Here is an 18054-nt window from a genome sequence, read left to right as displayed (position 1 = left end):
AAATAAATAGCATAAGCTGATTAGCAAAGCAATTTTATTATTTTAGATTTTTTTTAAATGACCAGTACAATCACCCTGATAATTCAAATTTAATATAAAATGAACCAAATATTTAATCACGCATACATTATATTAACGATATAGAAAGTACGATTGGTCCTTGATGGGTTCCTCCAAAAAAATTAGATCTTAAGATTCCAGACTGCCGTAATATCTTTCCCAGGCGGGCTCACAGCCAAAACCGCAGCCGTCATCGCCGGTCGCACCGCCAGTTCAAGTCCAGGCGAACCCACCAGCGGCTACGTCAAGCCACGCAAAGCAATCCGCCTGCCCAGTAATTGGCAAACGGCCTCCACCCCGTACTGTGTCCTTCGCGGGCGCACCCGACGGCGAATTGGTCCTCAGTCCCGCACAACTGCGATAACCAAGCAATAAACTATCACGCAATACTTTTTATACACGTGACGTGACCTGGTTGCTATCATCCGTGTGGCTTAGTTTAAACGTTTTAATATAGTGTAAGCGTTAATCTGTAGTAATTTGAATATTGAATGTGCTAGATCATCCGTCTTAACGCCAACTAGATACTACGTGGCGCGGTTCCACCTTTATTTATTGTAATACAGATCTAACGAGTGAATCGTTCGGGCCAATATTAGTAGCTAATTGGACATCAGGAACCGCGTCTCGTAGTTATTCGATATTAAATAGTGAATATATAATATAAATATTGTGTTAAAACTGCCTACTACTAGTGCGAATTTATATTTAAATATAAAAAATCATAAATAGATATATAACTGACAATAATGATTGTTAACTGATGTATAAAGTGTTATGGCGTACGTGATTTTTAATTGTTCCATTTATTTGTGGGTAATAACGAAAGTAGTTCATACGCCGAGTGTGTTTGAAATATGTAATGTTGAGGTATGAAATATTTTATATTTAATTAGTTAAAGTAATGAAATACATATTTATTGATAATCGTCATGATATAAGCGAATTGATGGTGACAAGTTGATTATGCAGTGGCATATACGTTTTTTTATTGACACATATATTTATATTCCGAAATATATAATGAATAAAATATTATATAATAATAATATACTACCTGTACCTAACAAATGTCCAAATAAGGGCTCTATACGACATTTAAAAGCATGATAATAATTTCCGTGAATACGTATAGGTTATTTCTTCAACGCGAACCTTTTATATGAAATCTGAACGAACGTTTGTAATACATCTATGGCATGACATATTACTACATGGCATGTAAAATGAAATGTATCCTCTGTACTTACGGAATTGACACGACATTTAATGATGCAGTTGTTTACATAAAAAAAAAAGATATTTGAAACTTGGCGGCTGAACTACATGAGACACCAAAGATAGTAATTATTAAGTAATCAGTGTATAGTGATACTGTTTAACAGTAATGTTATTATGTATAAGAAAACGGTAACAATCGTATAGATTTTCTTGTCACTACATATTGTTTGACGTGTATTGAAAAACATTTTAAAACAACATTCGTGACATTTATGACAGATAAAACAAAATGTAGTGTCAATAAAGCTTTATTGTTAAGCGTGCGTTGCATATTGGCACAATATAGTCGGATACTGTTTATATAATATATATTTTAGACATATTTGCACCACTAGTAGTGAAATATTCAAGTGTATCTGCAGATTTAGCTAGAATTTATGATTGGACACACACGTGAAACATCGTGGAAATCGATTGCTGGTGCAATTTAAGATGTCAAATATGCATGTAATGGAGTTGCATGTACAAGGTTAAATTCCTATAGACAATTCGTGTGGTATATAATGTTTTGATTAGTTTTCGTCAATTAACTTTGTAACTGGTAGTTGTTTTGTATTATTTAAATCTAAGAATTGTCAATTACTTAATATTTATTTTTTGGCGTAAGATTTGCTTCTTTTCATTATTGGCAATCTAACTTCTAATGGGTCAAAAATATTATGTATTTTTAGACATTGCAGACTCCAATACAGACGATTGTCCGTTAAAAATGATTGCGGTGGTAAAATATTTCTGTTATTCTGCAACCTTAAAGTTCTCCATTGATGCTTCCTTGCATACACTTGTAGTTTAACCTTTGATGACCGGAATATTATATTCCATAGTTACCTCAAAGAAAATTTTAAATTCTTAAAAAAAATAGTTTTTAAGAATTTAATATTTTATTTATCAGATTTATTCTAAAGCGGTTCTTTTTTGGTTTTATTAATGATGTCTATTTAATTAATTAAATTCTTGATTATCTTTTTGTAGAATACAATATGAAATGACTCAAACATTTGAACGAACAAATCATTTTTATATTATAATACTCTTATCCTATGACTATGTACCCTCGTTATGGAATCGCTAAGTTTTCACTCTTATATGAATTTCGCTGTTTATAATTTAGGTATGTAATTTCTAACTAACACAAGTCATAAATTCATGAATTATTTACTGAACACGTTAATGTTAAGTGTTTTTATTTCTTAAAGTGTTTGATACTCTATTTAAAATGTTTAAGCAGCGAAATTTATTAATGGAAAAACAAATATCCCGAAAATCCCAACATAAATAGATGTTAAGGAAAATTATGAGCTTCATTTAGACTTATTGGCTTGTGTAACAGAGTGTTGTGTACATAAAATCATCTTCTGCATCACTTCCGTAATTATTCACGGTTCTAAAATTGAAATCCCCTTTTTTTTTCTAAGTATCCAAAAAGTTTGTATATTGTTACCACAAAGCGCACACAATCTGGTGACAGGGTGAAAAATTTTATATTTGTCTACCAGCAGACGCAAAACCATTCAGGGTCAATATAAGAGTGAGGTAAAACAGTTTTGAAAAACCCTTGCTTTTGTCTAGCTTTGAATGATCCTGAATTACGATTTTGAATATCACACATTTATCAAATGTATTTTTACAAAGCCTGCTTATTTATAGAACGATATAAACCTTTTATAGGAGAATATTTACTACACAACAGTTTTGAAGCGTCTAAACATTAAATGAACCGCACCGTTATATTTCTCTAAAAATTTACTCATAAACAACATGTCATAACATATTTAATCACACTATTTATTTGAATGAATAAACACCAATGACATGATCATGTTCTAAAGCTACATTTTCCTGTCCGTGCTTCCAGCTTCTCGCTTTCATAAAACGCTTGTAATTTAAGCTTTTCAAATAGGTAATTGAAGGCCTAAGTTGTCGTTTTTATTATATTTGTTTTTGAAAAATTCTAATATATATATATTTATCATGCATTATCGAAGTTTGTCTCAATATGTTTGTATAGATTTAAGATACTATCAGCTATACGTATATAATAGCAATAACAATAGGACAGACGTATTATTTGAATATGAAGCTTGAAAGCTGCCGATTGTACCTAATAAGTTGCGCAGAGACCAAAGTTTGTTCAAAATACTATAATAATTCGTTAAGGCTAAGATTATCATACTGTAATATCGTTCCTTTTATATTTTGTCAGTTGTAGTTTTGTAAGAATAGATAGTTTATGCGTAATTCATATTGTAATTAAATTTATTTTGCGAAGCAGTTAACTGTAAATTTTTTGTGTGTATTCTAATGTTTCGTCTATAAAAATTTAAGTCATAAATATTTTATCTGCTATAATAAGCTTGGATTCGATCTTAATACCTTATTTTCACTGGTTTCCACAAAATTTCAATATTATTTGGACGATCTATGGAAAAAATTTGTAACTAACAGATTGCAAGCACCGTGTAGTTTAAAAATTTACCGCATTAAAAAATGTCTTACAGTAAAATGTTAAGATATTTTTTAATCTGTGACAGTTTACGGTGCAGATTAGAATGATCTGTGATTTAGTGTTGCTAATTGAGAGTTTAATTTATATCGTGTTTGTATTGTACATTGTTTTAATTGTAAAAATGTTTGACATTCCGCTCAATCAGTACACAAGTAATATTAACTTTTTATATATTATGGAAGTTTCGTTTTTACATATTGTTTGACACCCCTCATGGTATGTATTATTTATAGGCATTGGTGCATATCATGTGTATAGAACAGGTGAATAATCAAATAAATTAGAACAGAAATATAGTTGAAGTTAATGTTTTATTTCCCTCGGTGTCCACAAAGAAATTGAAAAGGTTTTTACCGTTGGTAACTACAGGGCTTACATGAAATTATTGTAAAAAAATTGAGCAATTATAATACCCACCAAAAGTAAAGTAGAACATATTTCTTTCTCAAGTTAGTTCTCATGTTAGTGACAAAGTGATAAAAAGTATTTGTATAAATATTTAGAGGTTACTTATAAAAATGCAGAAGCTATAAATGCGGACGCTTACTGAATCATTGAAAACTCCATGTGTGAAGAGCTGAAAAATACATTGATGCTATATTGTAAGATTGCTGGTCTGTGTTTCAACTAGTGAAATAGACAAGGAAGCGATATCACCTTGGTTATAAGCAAAGTACTAATAGAAGCAGTTTCTGTATGGCCCTTAGATATCAAATATCCTGGTGTGTGACCACAATTTATAGAACTACTTATGGCTAGATCGTAATAAATGGAGACGTATTCAGGGACTCTCAATCATTCTCCTAATCAACCACCAAAGAACAATGAAAGTTGTATTGTGAATGCTAGTGGTCTTATAATTTTTTTTTAATGAATCGCTTCAAGGAATTGATCATATAATTTTATCATGACTGATATGACTAATTATATAGGTATGTACCTATATTTAGCTCAAATTGATGATAGATTGTGATCACTTGCTTTTACAACTCAGATTACGACGGATTAACAATTATTGTAAACGAGAGTTTCGCTTTGATAGTAGCTGTAACAATACGGGTCGAAATCTACGCTTATATCAAATATGAAGCATCATAATTGTAGTAAAATTGGACACGAGCAAGCTGATTGTTGTATGAACATTGACAATCATGAATTTCATCAAGTTCAGTGACCCGATCGTAAATAAGCCAGTGCACGTACATGTGCTACAATGTATACACAGTGCATGTCAGATGCTGCTGATCTTATTGGCTTGACAGCGTCACTAGAAAGGAAAAAAAGAGTATACAATTACGTCTGTGGCTCCAGTTGAATGATATGTCGACCATTTTATATTTAATCTCCATTCGATAGTCTCAAATAATTTGGTATGTGAAGTTCCACTTTGTTTCTGGAACTAATATAAGCTAACAAACGATTTTAAGTAGAAAATTGTTGGGTAAATAATAAATAATTTAATGCCATTAGTACATATAGGTAGTTAAATGTTTCTAGTACTGTCAGGTAGACAATAAAGATATTAAAAAAGAGGACTAAAATGAAAAATCTTACACAATATACAAGACCACGTCGGGACCAAGCTACATAATCTCACTGTGGTATTAGAATTATGCATGAGTCAACTACCAATTGACGTAGATGTAAACATTCTAAAATTTTATGATAACTAATCAAACTAAAATTTTCTAATTTAAAATTGACGATGATGGTGACCAAAGATGAAAGTGTTTTGTGTAAAAAATATGACTCACGACGAACGAGATGCCTAGGTTTTCGCTATTTTTGATAACAATCTATTTGAGGCTTGTTAGTCAATAGTGCTGGGCCTCAGAGGTTAGTTACTAGCAACGTGGTATTGTTTAGGATTTTAGCGCTAATTTGATAGCAGTTGGCGGTCAAAGAAAATGAGTAAAATATTAGGTGAAAATGTTTTCTTGTCAGCCCATTCTCAAATTGGCCGAACGGAATATTTTGTCTGTTTACTCTTCAAAATCACTTTCATCGCATATTTCTCATCTCTTAGCGTATTGATCTCATGTAACGCAATCGTAATTGATATATTTTCTATGTCTTGACTTGAGGTGATTACTTTGAGTAGTCATTAAGAGATTTCAACAATACCGTGGGGTACATGTTCCGTAACCATCCTCCACTTCAACGACGTCTTTAGCCGAGGTCCGGCCTCTTAGAGGCACCCTTGGGACGGGCGTATCCCTCCGTCGGGCCCGAATTAAACGGGTTGATCCAATCGGACCACCCACCCCTCCCGGTGACGCTGTAAAAGCCAACAAGGCTAACACCAATAGACAATACGAAAAAATAAGAGGTACATGTTCTTGTGAATTGTGCATTTTCTCCACAAATAAAACTCTGCTTTATTTATAACAATATTATTTCTATAACAGTTAATCATCAGAAAGTAATTTGATATAAAAATGACCTAATAAATTCATAGATGCGTATGAGTTAGCCATAAGAACTTTATTGACCAAATTTATCTTGTTTCGTTGGGTCAACACTAATCCAGTTGACACGGAATGAAACAAAAAATAATATAACATGGTATATATTTATTTCAACTCCATATTAAGTGTAAGTAAATGAACCAAAAATAATATATTTACAAATGTATTGCAAACCTTAAAAAAAAATCACAACACAAACTCATGGACCGACTTTAAATGACATAATGAGTTATTCTGAAAAATACTGCAGATAATTAGGTATGTTAAAAAACTATTGAATTAGTGAATGGGTCAGGAAATGTTGTTAATGTTATTGCTCCTTCATAAACATACAAAAAACATTAAGGAGAATTGAATTCTCACAATTATAGGATAAAATTATTAAAAAAAAAATCATACAACGGGCAAATATTTACATATTTTTTTTCTTCTACGTTATTAAAAATTTATTAGTTCATAACAATGCCTAACTAATGGGAGACCAATAAATCACATGTATGGTGCCAGTAAGTTGAATATACTTAATATATATTTAAAATAATACTACGAGGACGTCACAAGATCTAACTATTAATAGGGGAAGTCCCAATATGATCCTGGTGTTGCATGATATGAATTTATTTGTATAATGCTCTGGAACTAAACTACTGTTCGAATTAATTAAAACCAATTAAAATTATATAAAAATCACGGCCATACCAATGTTATAATACAATTAGTGAATACAAACACCAATACATTTCGTTACAACACCCCACGAAGCTCACAGCAACACATAGACATTTTCTAAACATCCACACTTACTATGCTATGCAAAAAAATCTTTCTAATAGTACTGTTACATAATTTTTTATCTATGGACAGTATGCCAACATAAAAAAAATTAAATTTTATTTAATAATGGCAATTCTAACATATTAAGATTAAAGTTAAAATAACATTTTTTGTTAAAGATTTTTAACTAGTTTTTAACAACTATTATACTTACTATGTACTATTTGAAATCTATGTCTCGTAGAAAAAATGTGTTGTTCCAATTTAACATTACAATGGCTGTACAAATATAATGAGGGTATTCACAGCGTTAAGTTACAATAATTTATTTTAATCTCACCATCCTTATCTAACCTTTTAAGAGTGAAAGGGTTAACACATTTGAACTTCTCAGTCATACAAAATTTTGGTAATATTATTAATATTTTTATCTCTTTCTTACTTATTAGTGTGTTTTTTGTAAGAGAGAGATAGGTATATAAATTAAACTATTTGTAGGTCAGTATCATATAGTCTCAACAATACCCTTCCTTTTCCTTGGATCGTTGGATATGAAGGAGGTTTCCTCTGAGGAAGCGCTGGTTACCTTCGGATGAGAGGTTGTTGGTGTCGGCTGGAAAGAAGCAAGTTAAACAGATTAATATGAAATAAAATTAAATAATCTGATGTAAATCGTATCTATGTTTTTTATTAAGTGGTTTTATTTTAATGTTTATATAAAACTATTTCTTCGGATTCCACTCCAATGGTTTAGTCTTAGATTTAACTTAATGTTTCTATTATTTTATATTAAACGTATACAAGCAGTCACAAGGAAAGTGTTCCTTGGTCAAAAGACAGATAAGGAAGCTACATCCGAAAACATAGTTCTATTAAATTTCATATTATGTACTTTGAAATTAAAAAAAAAATATATTTTTAAAAGTAACTCTTCCTATTCAAGTCTTTAGTATAATGTTAGATACGAAAATAAGCACAAACATTACATCAAGGAGATCCTATATATGATTAGTAAAATTACAGATAATTAATTATAGGCGACAATTTTAATGATGGATTAATATGTTAAAGGTTTATATGTGATCGGTATTAGCTACTGACATCTGTGAATTAAATATAATATTTTTTAAAATTGATAGTTTATTATTTAATTTAAAATCATTGCCAAAAATTCAAGCTTTCATGCGCAAACCACGGGAGTTACTGAGAAGTGAAGTAAGGTATGTTAAAAGCAACACTCGATAAGCCGTGGTTCAATATATCAATGAATGGTAAGCGATTATATTACCTCACTCTCCAGTAGTGTCCTTAAGTGGCTGGAAAACAGACAACTTATTCGCACACAATTATACATTTTGTGTGTTCTAGAGAGATAAATATATACAAGCAAATTAAGCGGTTTTAATTCCCAACGAAGTGCGTGTAAATCCGTTATAAGAGATTTCTTGATTTTCGTACAGTTTATTGGATAAACTCGTTATAATTTTTTTGACAAATTTGATCCATTTCTGCCCGTTTAATGGAATCCTGAATCAAATTTTGGATTGGATTTTAGCTTGCGAGGTTATGAAAAATAATTTACATTCCTATGAAACAAACAAGATGCTTCACAAAAACACAAACACAGACAAAGTCGCGGTTAACAGCTTGCTATAGTTAAGCGCACGGGTGATAATTCAGGTCATATATTACATTTCTCACGACGACGGGTGCGGCTGACCCGGCGGCGCGTCTGATGTCTTCTAAAGGTATCTCCTCTGATCTGGCCCGAGGTGATGAGTCCCTGGAACCATTGCTCCCCCGGGATACACTGCTGGGTTGTTAATAATATTCTTTGTTAAATTTATACATTAAATGCTTACTGAGATTCTGTAGCGTGTGTTAAGGTAATTTTCAATATTTTTTCATCTGAAGTAAGAACATGGTATGTTATTATCCACAGAACCGGTGTGCCGACCCTCGCGTGAGGATTTTGTATCTACCAAATACATATCACGTATAAAGTTACAACAATTTTAATGCCAGGTTTCATTTTTTGAATAAAAAAACACGAAAATTGTCTTTGCATACACATTTACAGCGAATTCTCGTTTTCCGTCTACAGTAAGGCTAGCAGTACGTGTAAAATATCAGGTAATTTTATAGCAATGACGATATAATCTATATATTTCTGTTCACCTCTCTCGGCTGGTGGTTGTTCGTTCTCTATACACCACGATGCCGTCTTTGAGGACGTGACCGCTAGTTCTCCGTATTCGTCTCTCGGCATCATCACCATCTATGCCTAAGAAAATATTACGTTTTCAATAAAATAATTTTACAAAATGACATTGAAGTATCTTTTTTTCAGTTATCGATAAAATCAAGTTGCTATATGACTATTTTTTGACATATAAATGATCTGTATAAAATTATAAATTCCTAGCTCGTTTGGAACATCACTAAAACAGGATTCAGTCCATCATACTTATGTGATATACAGAAATAAACAGACAAAAGACATAATTAAAAGATTGGAAACAGACAAGACCAGCCTTCAATTAATGTACGGTTGAGAGGTCAAACATCTAAGATATAGTGAAAAAGCACTACATTGGTTATTTTTTGCTTCGACATAAAAAAAAATCTTGATTTATAGCTTTAAAAGACAGCCAAATTTATGTACTATAGTTTATGTACTTGAAATCTGGGTGAATTATAAGAGGTGAGTATAATTTTAATGTTGTTTTTTTTACCTGAATGTCTCCTGACTGCGGCGAGGGCTGGTCTGGCGAATAGCGGTCGATGTCTGTGAGATGAAGGCGCTGCTAGGGCTGCTACACCCGACACTTCTAGCAGACGGCCTATCTGCTGCATTTTCTTCTGGCGGGCTTTAGTCCGACCCTACAACAAGTATCGGGGATACAATTTAATAAATGACAAAAATGTATACGATACGAGTGAAACTTAATAGATTTTTTTTCCTAACATCGTAAGAGGGGAGCTGTGCTGTGATTGCAGCAAAAAAAATCAATAAACATATATTGGTCAGTATTACCTTTGTGAGTCTCTGTTTGGCCGCCATACTCCGGATGTGGTCGTCAAATTTGAACTTCGCCCGCAGTAATATCGTCCGAGGTAGGGCTCCGTTGGCACCCACTCGGGGCTTGTGTATTATGAGATGAAGACATCTCGGGTCCTCTTTGTCACCCTGTATCTATATTTTATAAAACATATTTAGATTAGTTTATTTCTAAATAGTATTTATGTATGAGACGAAACTTCTTAGCATTGAATGGATTCACCGTGCGGCAGCTGGGTCCATGGTTGCAGGGAGAGGAGCTTCAACAATGCCTGGACTTGCAACCCAGGTGTAGGTTAAAGGGGGCCCTAACTAACGCGCATTAAACGATCATCTCCACCGTCCAAGCTCCTCTCTCTAACAAACCAAATTTGAAACGAACCTACTAGGGCTGCCTTAGAAGCACGTGCCAAGAATGAATGGATATTAGTTCTGGACAGGTCTTTTATAAAATTTTAGAGAGATTTAGCTGTTATACCTATATAAACAATTAATGTAAATGGTTCTGAAACTCACCTCGAGATCCTGTAGACTTCCCACCAGTTTAGCGACTCCCCAGCCCAGACGTTGTTTGTCAGGTTCTACAAGGATCACCTGCATGTTGTCCACCGCTAAAAAGCGATGTTGCCAAGTACCGTCTCTTTGGATTATATCGCAGGATATCAGGTCTGAGTCGTCTGAAATGTTATTGAGTTTTTTGGTATAAAATACAAGTATTCCATCTAAATCTCGGACGGTTTGGCTTATGATCATTCACGCTGTTACATGAATTGAACATGTGAACATTCTCTGTAAATCAACAGGTATTGATCAAAATAATCAATAAGGAGATTACTTCTTTGCGATTCTTCGAGTATTTTGATGGGTCAATATATAATGGTAAGTATATGTGTTGTCTTGGAGTTCGCAAAGATTCTGGAAGTCTTATCAGACATCCAGTGCAAGTAAGTCAAAATATATATTTTTTTAATCTTGATAATTAATTTCCATAACCAGATTCGTAATAATTTATTATAGATTTGTTTAGTACTTTGCGACACTAAAATGTAATGTCGTAATGGAAAAGAGAAACAAGGTATTAGCATAACCGTCCTTAAAGAACTGCTGATATAAAATACAGCGTCAACCAATTATATTTGCGATAATAGTTCAGTTTATTGACAAATTAATATAATAATTTTATAAAATCGATTACATACAGAGAATGTAATGTCTGAGGAATTAAAAATTCATAGTACCTTATATTGTTTTTTTAGTAAGAACATTTAAACAGATAGTAAAAGACAAAGCTTAGGATATTATAACTATCGAAACAATTTTAAATTTCACTAAGCCACTTCGTTACTATACTTGTCAAAGTATGTCCTATAGGATATCACAATGGGTTAAAAAACCGCACATTAAATCCGCAATAGACCATCATAATGGGATTAAAAATTCGAATCACATTTCCATTTAGCAATAACCTACTTTACTGTTTGTTTATCAAATATGATCTTTTTTTTGACGTCATAGTTCTCTTCGGAATATAAGAGTTTCATAAGTCAAATCTTTGTCTCAAACGAAAGTTCGTAATTTTTTTGGCTGTAGCAAAAAATACTTACTGAGGTCCAAAACGTCCCCAACTTGCACAAAGGGTGCGGGATTGGCTAGCGGCAGTTGACTCTCAGGCCGTCCGGTCAGCTTGAGGTACAGCTCTCGGATCAAGAAGAAGGTGCGGATGGCGCGACGAGCTCGCTCCATCTGGAGGAAATACGCTCGCCACATGGCTTATATACGTCGACTTGATTCTACATTACAACTAAGTTAGCGAGTCGACTTCAATATTCTGGAAGAAATTCGCTCAGATGAGATGCCATGAACCTATGTAACCATGAAGTTTTGCGATGTACAATTCAATACAAAATATTCGTAAATTTAAAAAGTTTCTACTAGTCCCTTGCAATGACATCAATAGAAAATCTCACTAAATAATCTATTTAGAAGGAAACACAGATAATTAAAAATATAATAATTAATAATTTTTGAAAACAATAAAGGAATTTGTAATTATTTTATATTATAGCCAAAAACCTTACCTCTCCGCTGGGCAGTCTTTTTTCGAAAGCTATCCCTGACATGGGTGTGCGCGTGGGTGGTAACAAAATAGCCGCATCCATACAAAGACACTCCACGTTCAATGGCTTCTTAGACATCTCACAGTACCTGATATTTTATATATAAATTAATTTCATTTAAACTTTGTGACGTTGGTTGAACACCCTGTGCGCACAGTTTTCAAGGTTAGAGTTCATACATATAAAGACTTGATTTATTGTTATATTAAGTTTGAATTAAACTAGACTACCACAATTCATTCTTACTAATAAAAAAATATGTTTTGAGACAAGTTGCAAACAGATTTTGCTGAGATTTTTCATGTATATATACAAAAAAATTAAATTTAGTAGCCATATTAGAATAAAATTTTAATTATCTGTTGACGAAATCTAGCAACACTTACAATATTGACAAAATTGAAACAGAATTCACAGTGATATATGTAGTTATTACGAATCAGCTGCAATACTAACTCGTCCTCGAACATATCTAAGAAGATGTCATCACACTTATAGAAGTTCCTGGCGAGGGCTGCGGCGCGGGCTCGCAGCACGTTGGCCGTCTGGCGTGACGTCACCGACCCCTCGCTGAACTGCATCGCCGTGCGAAGAAGACGGACGGTTAGCTCGCACGTCACTAAACGGACCTTGGAAGCTGGAAAATGGCCATCTGTTTGTACATCGTACTAATATTTTATATGAAAAAGTTTGTGAGGATATATGGGTGTATAACTTTTGTTGCTCAATCACTATATTCGGGGATTCCATGTTATTTCAGCCGGGTCAGGGACAATAGTCGTATTTCTCATGGGACCACGTGATACAGACTATAGATGTCGCTGCCCTTTGGTTATCATTGTTGCTCTAGCGCTCTTTATACATTTATCTCGGAGCCCAATTCCAAAGTACTTGCAAACAAATACCAGTGCTATCATGTAGACAGTATCTAAAAACACTTATAACACCCGTATTTTTGCGTGGGAGGATAAAAGTGTATTAAAATGGCTGTCTATTTGTATTTTTTTTTCTTTTGGTTTTTACTAAATGCATGTTATGTATGCATGGCAGATGTAACAAAATAAAGTAATTTAAATTATGTCTGAAACGGCTGCACCGGTTATGATCAGATTTGGACCGGCAGGTATGTGATTATAATAAGGATAACTTAGTAGAAAACTCGGACACAGCTATATAAGTAGCATATTAATGTATCTGTATTGTTATTACCCGACAAATGTTATTTTTATCCCGTAGTAACCCTTATGGCATGTTTATTAGGTAATATATTTATGTATAAAATTAAACAAATGTATATAGATCTATCTTACCCGGCTTACAACACAGATTAGCAATCGCCATCAATTCCGCTATGAGGAGTCCGTTGAAGCTATCTTTCTTTTCCTTTCTTTCCCCTCCATCTGGCGATCCACTAGAAGTGCTCGCTTTACTGGGATCGGCTTCTGGCCGTAATAAAATATCGAGCAACTCAGGATTGACCCCTACAGTAATAAAAAAAATATTACAACATAATAGTAATCGTAAAACAACTTAATATATCAAACATCCATACCCACTGATAACCAGGTCAGCAAGAAAAAAAGTTATCATTAATGAACATAGTTTGCAATCGTGTAATATAATGTTTATATAAACTACCTTTATTATTTATCAATGCGTATAGCAGGCACAGTGCGAACAAAGCTTTGTAGTCATTTTCGGTGCAATCCAATGAGTCTACGACGGTCTTTAGGAATGGTCTATTCTCTATATTCCCGGTGGTTCTTTGGACATCTTCCGTGACGTCACCAGAAGTCCCCGGCATCACATTCAGCAGCTTCTGCTTTTCCTCGTCAGTTATATTCATTTCCGTCACGGTTTTGGATGGTTCCACGGCATCTGGTAGCGGTGAATCTGGCATGTTCGCTTTCGGGATGGCGGGATGCCTCTTAATGGTCTGGATTTGCGTCACCAGATCCTCCGTCGAATCGTGGGCTATGCTCGAAGTTTCGCTGATTTGCGAGGTGGACGGCAGCGAATTGGAAACGAGTTCCGGGTCCAGATCGCAACTTGAATGATCCGTGTTGTCCAAATCCTCGCCGAAACCTTTAGCCTCAGCGTATTCCGGGGTGGTGTAGTCTCTTTCTGGACAAGACGTGTTCTCCAACGCTTTCTCCAAACTCAATTGAGGTTTGGAGAATTCGAGTTTCACGTTCGATTTGGCGTTCCTGTCGTACATGTCCAATATTTTTGTAGCACCCTCTTCGAATACAGATGAGTTAGATTGGAGTATGATCCAAGCTAAGGCGTGGACTATTGGTCCGTGGGTTATGATCAGGAAAACTTGAGATAGCAGAAATAGGGCGACCACACACGAAACTGACGGCTTAATTTCCTCCTCTGTTTCTATTCTTTGGATTGGATAATTTATTCTTGGAGGAGTGTCCGTGCTTTTCCCAGTCAATATGGCTTCTAAATTACGAGTTATCACTTCTATGCTTTGCAAGTGTTCGCGATTGTATTGCGGACGTTTCACTGTGTCGGATGTGAGTGAGTATATGTAGAGAGGTATCAATAGTTTGTGAAGTAAATGCTCTGTGAGGACATCGTTCAGGTCGGGAATGTTCAGGCATAGGATGTCGTTTATGTAGTGGAGGTGATCCAAGTGTTCGGCTACTAAATCGCCTAGCTTCTGTTGTGATTGGTGGCTGGAAAAAAAATTAGTATCACTGCACCAATAAAAAAAAACTATTCTATAATTAACTTCGCTAATCCATACTTTCATAGTTATCTCATTCTGAAGGTTTTCAAATTTAATTTACTTGAACCTAAATGTTAGAAAACCAATTTTTTTTTGGAACCAAAATATAAATTTAAATAAGACAAATACATGAACAGGCGTACTTCCAAGTAAAAGGTTTTGCAATACATATTCTTATTGCTAACAGCTTTGTATGTGAGTCGGTTTATTTATAAATTCACTTGACTTACTCAGCATCGTTCCTGACACAGGCGTCCAATTCCAATATATGTTTCCCGATGAACCAGACCAAGTTACTGAAATACGGCGCAGCGGTCCTGAAAACAATTAACTGGATAATTTTACTTGGAAGACTAGATTATCCTGAACTGTTTTTTAGAAGGTTAACTATCTGACGGTTAAAGTTGAGTTCAAACAAAACAGCTGTTTCTGAGATAAGCTGAAGCAGACAAACATCTTCAATTCAATACATTTTCATTAGTAGTATAGTTTTTGAGTATGGAATAAATTTTGCACAAACAGAAATAATACACAGATACATACACAGAATAACACTTTGATTTCAGGTACACATGAAATCAAAGCCAAACTAATTTAACTAAACATACAATTTAAATTTTATTAAGTCTTATTTACTTTACCTGTCTCTTATGAACCGCAACATACTAGCATCTTGGACTTTATACACATTCAAGGTCAATGTACGGACGGCTATTCTAACCATTGATTCCGGATGATTAAAAAATTTGATGGCCTCCGTGTAAAGAGGAAAGTCCTTTGTATGCTAAAAAAAAAAAAATTACCCTGCAATTCTTAATTCAAAACAATACTTAATTAAATTATAAAAAAAAATATACATAATATAATTACAAATAAAAAGTCAAGAACTAAATGTGTATTCAATCTTTATTGTTATAAAGATTATTAAGATATTTATATTTAGTTATTAAGATATTCTTATTTAATTCTAAAGATATGTTTATCTTTAGAATTAAATAAGAATAATTGTGTTTTACGAGCGAATATTATCATTGAAATATCGAACAAGGATGAACAAGATAAACATATGAGTGAATTACCTCATTATAAAAGAAGTGGATGGTGTGATTGTTTAGTTTAAAGCTGAGAGTTTTAAGGAAAGATATATAGTAGGCCATCACTTCTTCGTCTGATATATCAAATTTATGTACTATTATTGAATTCACATGATTATTGCTGAGAAGATAATCTGTAATTATGAAAATAGCATTAAAAAAATTTTGGCACATTGCAGCAATTAATAGTTATTTAACATAGTTTAAGTTAGAATTTTTTAGCGCACATATATTAGTCAAATTCTCAAGATAGTTTCATTTACATAGGGTATTGTACAAATAAAATGTCTTTAGTAAAATAATTTTAACGCATACAAAGGTAATTTTTTGTATATTTTAATAACTTATAGGATATGTATGTGAGGGTGACGAACAAAAAAAATTTCAATGTCATCATTTTTCTGAACATTTTATTTGTTGTTCTCCATAATTTAAAAATAATTATTCGCGTACCGTTAGAATTCAGCTTTGTTAGAAATATACCGACTGTAAGTGACCGGTAAAATAAATTTTGACTTTCTCTTTCTTTAATATCACATTAAAACGTAAAGAAAATATCCATCTATCATACAAAATAGATACCCAAACTGTTTAAACAGACTGTTATAGATCAGTGGGGATAAAATAATTTTTACTTACATAATGATGTTTCATTTCTTATATTCTCAAACAGTATATTAAGTGTCTGCAACAATTGTACACAAACATACGAAGATCCGCCACACTTCTGTCTCATAATCCTTAAGAAATAAGATAGCATGTTCTTCTCTAGGAAAAAGCTGAAATTATAATATTACGCATATAAAACTAAGGAGGTTTCATATAATTGTAATAAAACAATTTCACAATAAAAGTATTGAAGATATGAATTTACTGTTAATTTTGAAATTAAAATCATGTGTACATGGAATTTCTACATAAATACATTTACATATTATTTAAGTAATGTACACATTTTATTAAAGAGAATTACGTATATATTATTTTACTTTATTCAGGATTTTTCTAAGACTTATAATTTTGTTGAAGTATTGTAGACTAATAAGAATGTCTAGTTTAGGTTTAGTAAATGATTATTTTTGGGCTAGAACAACTTATTTTCAAAAGTATACCAATTTTATGTTTATAAAAAAAATAATACATTTAAATTTTCGTAAATAAATTTTGAAATGAACACAAAGAAAGCTGTAAGTTAACTATTCAGAAACTAATTTATAAAAACTATTTAGAGATCATAAAAAATAATGTAATATCTGAAAGACAATTTCAATATTTAAAAATTTACAAAAAAAATTCAGTATCAGCATTTCATTTATTTATGTCGCTATAAAACTTATAACCTGTTTTCACAAAGAATCGAACGTGTTGGCAAGGTTGCATTTTATCAATACATTTTAAGGCCATGATAATAAATTATACAGTGAGTTTTAAAAACTTGAAAACATACAAATACTTACTCAAATACAGAGCTATCATTCTGGTCACCCCATATAAGTATTTCTGCGATACATCGCAATGATTCAACTAATATTCCTCTGTTACTTTCTGATACAGTAGTGTTTCTACATAGAATATTGTGTAAATATTTCAATCTTTCCAGCGAATGGGGATTTTTAGGGCGACCCCAACCGCCCCCAAACCAACTACGACTTCGAAACATTACTCCCCTAGATTTGTAATACGATTTTTAAATAAAAACATATTTCGTAGATCTCACATATATGCGTCACAATTAGCATCATTTATTTACTACATTAAACGAAATGGCAAATATTTATATTAGTAATTAAGCCGTTCCATGTTTTACCGTCAATTGCACTACTGAGCTTAACCCTTTAATTTAGTTTTTGTTTTTTTTTTAGTTTTTCTATAACACTACACTTGTTATTTTGCACTTCCTGTTACATACGTGCTAGTGAATAAGCGAGTAGTGACAGTCATTTGACATCTGTC

At 32.9% G+C, this 18054-nt stretch overlaps 2 protein-coding genes and 1 long non-coding RNA gene across 8 annotated transcripts in view; 1 reads left to right on the top strand and 2 right to left on the bottom strand.

Annotated features, from left to right (window-relative positions):
* LOC116773829 (uncharacterized) overlaps positions 1-4149 on the top strand; it is a 69922-nt gene extending 65773 nt beyond the window's left edge. For all 4 annotated transcript variants that reach the window (XM_061521316.1, XM_061521317.1, XM_061521318.1 and 1 more), the window contains one exon: positions 224-4149. In XM_061521316.1, coding sequence (XP_061377300.1) covers positions 224-424 — 201 coding nt within the window. In that variant the 3' untranslated portion in view covers positions 425-4149. The remainder of the gene's footprint in view (positions 1-223) is intronic.
* Positions 18-1450, bottom strand: LOC133318882 (uncharacterized). The gene is made up of 2 exons (XR_009752613.1): positions 1311-1450; positions 18-415 (listed from the first exon to the last, which is right to left on the bottom strand). It is a non-coding gene; the product is annotated as an uncharacterized LOC133318882 (long non-coding RNA).
* A 2251-nt stretch (positions 4150-6400) lies between the features above and the next one.
* LOC116772140 (protein CLEC16A homolog) lies at positions 6401-18038 on the bottom strand. 3 transcript variants are annotated; one of them, XM_032664215.2, is made up of 17 exons: positions 17559-18038; positions 16741-16880; positions 16087-16235; positions 15649-15791; positions 15238-15324; positions 13906-14954; positions 13578-13748; positions 12724-12904; positions 12229-12355; positions 11755-11893; positions 10667-10827; positions 10127-10285; positions 9825-9972; positions 9268-9373; positions 8782-8902; positions 8378-8405; positions 7563-7702 (listed from the first exon to the last, which is right to left on the bottom strand). In XM_032664215.2, the coding sequence occupies exons 1-16, from the start codon at positions 17759-17761 to the stop codon at positions 8379-8381; spliced, it is 3111 nt and encodes a 1036-aa protein (XP_032520106.1). In that variant the 5' UTR covers positions 17762-18038; the 3' UTR covers positions 7563-7702; position 8378. The 3 variants fall into 3 exon arrangements, with proteins under 3 accessions (XP_061377182.1, XP_061377184.1, XP_032520106.1); XM_061521198.1 differs by lacking the exon at positions 8378-8405 and having other exon boundaries at positions 6401-7702; XM_061521200.1 differs by lacking the exon at positions 8378-8405 and having other exon boundaries at positions 6401-7702; positions 8782-8899.
* Between the last annotated feature and the right edge of the window lie 16 nt (positions 18039-18054).

The sequence above is a fragment of the Danaus plexippus genome, chromosome 8 (genome assembly GCF_018135715.1).
Source record: "Danaus plexippus chromosome 8, MEX_DaPlex, whole genome shotgun sequence".
NCBI lineage: Eukaryota > Metazoa > Arthropoda > Insecta > Lepidoptera > Nymphalidae > Danaus > Danaus plexippus.
Note: the sequence above shows the minus strand (reverse complement) of the source record. Positions and strands in the feature narration are given on the sequence as shown.

Excerpts from the sequence above, each read along its gene's own strand:
- LOC116772140 (XM_061521198.1), bottom strand. The coding sequence starts at position 17,761 with ATGTTTCGAAGTCGTAGTTGGTTTGGGGGCGGTTGGGGTCGCCCTAAA. Across the intron at positions 15,325-15,648 it reads TTGCGGTTCATAAGAGACAG|GACCGCTGCGCCGTATTTCA; the intron begins GTAAAGTAAATA and ends AATTGTTTTCAG. Across the intron at positions 10,286-10,666 it reads GAAGTCTACAGGATCTCGAG|ATACAGGGTGACAAAGAGGA; the intron begins GTGAGTTTCAGA and ends TATAAAATATAG.